Source organism: Morone saxatilis, unplaced genomic scaffold (genome assembly GCF_004916995.1).
Source record: "Morone saxatilis isolate NCDOM2014 unplaced genomic scaffold, NCSU_SB_2.0 Contig23, whole genome shotgun sequence".
Lineage (NCBI taxonomy): Eukaryota > Metazoa > Chordata > Actinopteri > Moronidae > Morone > Morone saxatilis.
This window is the reverse complement of record NW_023339796.1, coordinates 5,266,184-5,269,239: the sequence shown is the minus strand read 5'-3', so window position 1 is coordinate 5,269,239 and position 3,056 is coordinate 5,266,184. Positions and strand designations below refer to the sequence as shown.

At 38.6% G+C, this 3,056-nt stretch overlaps 1 protein-coding gene across 1 annotated transcript in view; it reads right to left on the bottom strand.

Annotated features, from left to right (window-relative positions):
- The window catches only part of ak5 (adenylate kinase 5), a gene marked incomplete in the record, with an annotated part of 77,585 nt that overhangs the window by 21,621 nt on the left and 52,908 nt on the right, over positions 1–3,056 (bottom strand). The window contains 1 exon segment of the mRNA XM_035670036.1: positions 1,583–1,628. Coding sequence (XP_035525929.1) covers positions 1,583–1,628 — 46 coding nt within the window.

Here is a 3,056-nt window from a genome sequence, read left to right as displayed (position 1 = left end):
TGTATTATAACCACAATCTGTCACCAGTGGCTCTTTGTATTAATTTATCCTTCATTTACCTGTACCTCTCTTGTAACCTTGGACATCTGTTGAACATCTCTTTACTACAATTTCTTGTACTTATCAGTCGATACATACTGGCTGAGTGAATGGCCTCTCAAATAGAGCTTAACAATCGTATACCTCAAAAAGGACAATCTAATCATTCTTTTTCTGTTAAACTTCTCTATCACAGTGGACAGTTTGACAGGTGTTACTAGATTATTTTTACAGTGTGATAGTAGAGTCTTTACTTAAAGCCGTGGCTCTCAACCTGGGTGTCGGGACCCCCAAGAGGGTCGCTAGATAATTTCCGGATGTCGCCAAATGGTTGTGGAGAGTAAAATAAATATAAAATAATCTCAGCAATGTCAGCCCTTTAATGACATTTAACGCACGGATTAAGAACTTAAAAACACTATATACTATAGGATAAACTCTGTTTTTATACATATTAACAGGCTGATTATTCACTAATAAAAACATACCTATAATATCATTTTCCATTTCTGATCCTCCTAAATACACACTGGACCTTTAAAATAAAGGATCTGAATATTTTCTCCACCACTGTTATTAAGCAACTATAACCTTGTTAACTCAGTCACTGGTAAAAAAATTAATGACAATATCTTTAAATTGAGGGCATGAATATAATAGCCGTAGTAGCAACAACAATTATACCTGTAATGCAATAATAACATTAAGTTATTTGTTTGGTCCAGAGGGACAGAGACGTCAGAGGAGCCACTTCAGCCACTGTGAGTGTGCTTGTCACAGCTAATCTTTAGTGCTTTTGCAGCTTTTTAAAAAGAAATCTGCTTTTACTTTTCGTACTAAATGATCTTATAAAAGACGTCACCAGTGACCGCACCCAACCTCAGAGTTCAGAGAGTGTACATCTTTTCCCTGTATTCAAAATGAATTTCATGTTACGAACATGGATCATGCAAATTTGACAGCCAACGTGCCGACTAAACAGTTTGTTCTCCTTTTAATCAGACTGGTGTCCTCCTCCTCCTCCTCCTCCTCCTCCTCATCCTCCTCCTCATCCTCCTCCTCTTCCTCCTCCCTGTCCTCTGCCTGCTGCAGGGTGATGCTAGCGTAGCGACAGCTAGCTGACAAGATAAACATCAGGTCTAACTGGCAACAGTGAATCAACAGACGAACCCTCCTCCCCCTCCATTGCACAATCAATACTGTTGATGCAGAGCAACGCTGATGAAAACGGACACACACACACACACACACACACACACAGGTCTGCAGGGAGAAGTTAATTCGGGCATCTGGTGAATAACAGTTACGTGACATGTGTGGCATTTACTGAGATGGAACAATATGTCTGTGATGAAAAGCTGAATGGAGTCGGCTGCTAGTCTGTGAAAGGAGGCAGAGGTAGCTGCTAATAAAGGCTGTGGTGATAAGATGTGGTGTTGTGTTGTGCAGCCTACAGAAGAAGGGCAGGGAGAGTGTTTGTTCGTTCGTGTTTTGCCTGTTTTCCTGTCTGTTTACAATCAATCAATCATTTTCATTGACTCACTTTCCATGGTTCCTTCAGCATACCCAATTTCTTCCTCCTCTTCAACCTGGAAAGAAAGACAGAGATTCAGGTCAACATTTGTTGTCTTCCTTTTCAATTTGTTCTGTCATCCATCTGCTTTTTTCCCACAATGGATGCCCATTCAAAGCATTATTTGAACAAGAGGTTGATATAAAGAAAAAATGCTACATTCAATTGATAAATATTATACATATAAGCTATTTTAATAATCGATAAACCAGATTTTCTTTGTCTCTTGGGATTTTGAACTGTTGGTCTGACAGAACAAATCATTTTTCAGTATTGTGTAATATTTCATAGACACAATGAATAATCAAAAAAATAACTGTCAGCTTATATAAATAACAACATTAATCGAGAGCTGCAGCTCACCCAAACATTATATGTAATAACTGTTCAGATGAACATGTAGCAGAGCTGAGACGCTGTGGCTTCTTAAAGTGGCAGCGCTCACAGTGTTTCTTTTTTTAAACATCTTTTTGTTACATTTTTAAAATATTCTGCTATACATCACACAAGATCCCATTCCCCAAATCCATCGCACCACCCAGTCCTACTGACAGTCCTATCCAGCAGGTTACATCTGACTAAAATAAGGAAAGGAAATGGCACAAATATGCATAGTAGAGAAGAAGAGAAAACAAACAAGCAAAAAACTAAGAAAAAAATACAGCGTGCTTGTATTCCGAGACAGAGAGACCGCTATGAGTCATTCCAGTTTGTTATCCCAGTAGTGAAATAAGATGTAAATGGGGTCCACGTTTTACTGAACTCTGCCTTCCTACCCCTGAGGGTAAGTTTGATCTTTTCTGGTTTTAGATGGAACATAACATCCTTCAGCCATCTAGCATGAGAGGGTTTAGGATCTTTCCAATTTAACAGGATAAGATGGCACCAAGTAAAAGCTCACAGTGCTTCTGCTTCTCAGTCAGTCGGTTTCCAAAATGACTGACGATCTCCTCACTGCTGTATGTCCTTGTCTTCACTCCCTCCACAACATTGTTAACAAACCACAAATAACAAGCCATATTTTTTTTTTGCCCTTTTGCCCTTTTGCCCTTTTGTTTTTATTCTTGAGAAATTGTCAAACTTGCATTAATGTGATTGTTTATTTGTATAGGGAGACGTGTGCAGCATGAACAAATGCCACACACCACAACATTTATAGACTGAGCTAATTTGCAATGCCCGTCCCCAGATAGGCCTTTAAGATACATACATAGACAGTACAAAACACAAAATTAACCATACGTATGTGCATTAAAAACATAGGACTCAACCAGAAATGCAGAGAGAACAATACAAGATACAAACTAATATAATAAAGCACCATAAAACAGGACTGACTCCAGGTTTACTTAATCTAAGAATAATCTATGAACAAAACTAAGACTAGACTAACACTATAGACCCCTGACTTTGTGCATAGGGGGGGCATTGTCATGTTAAAACA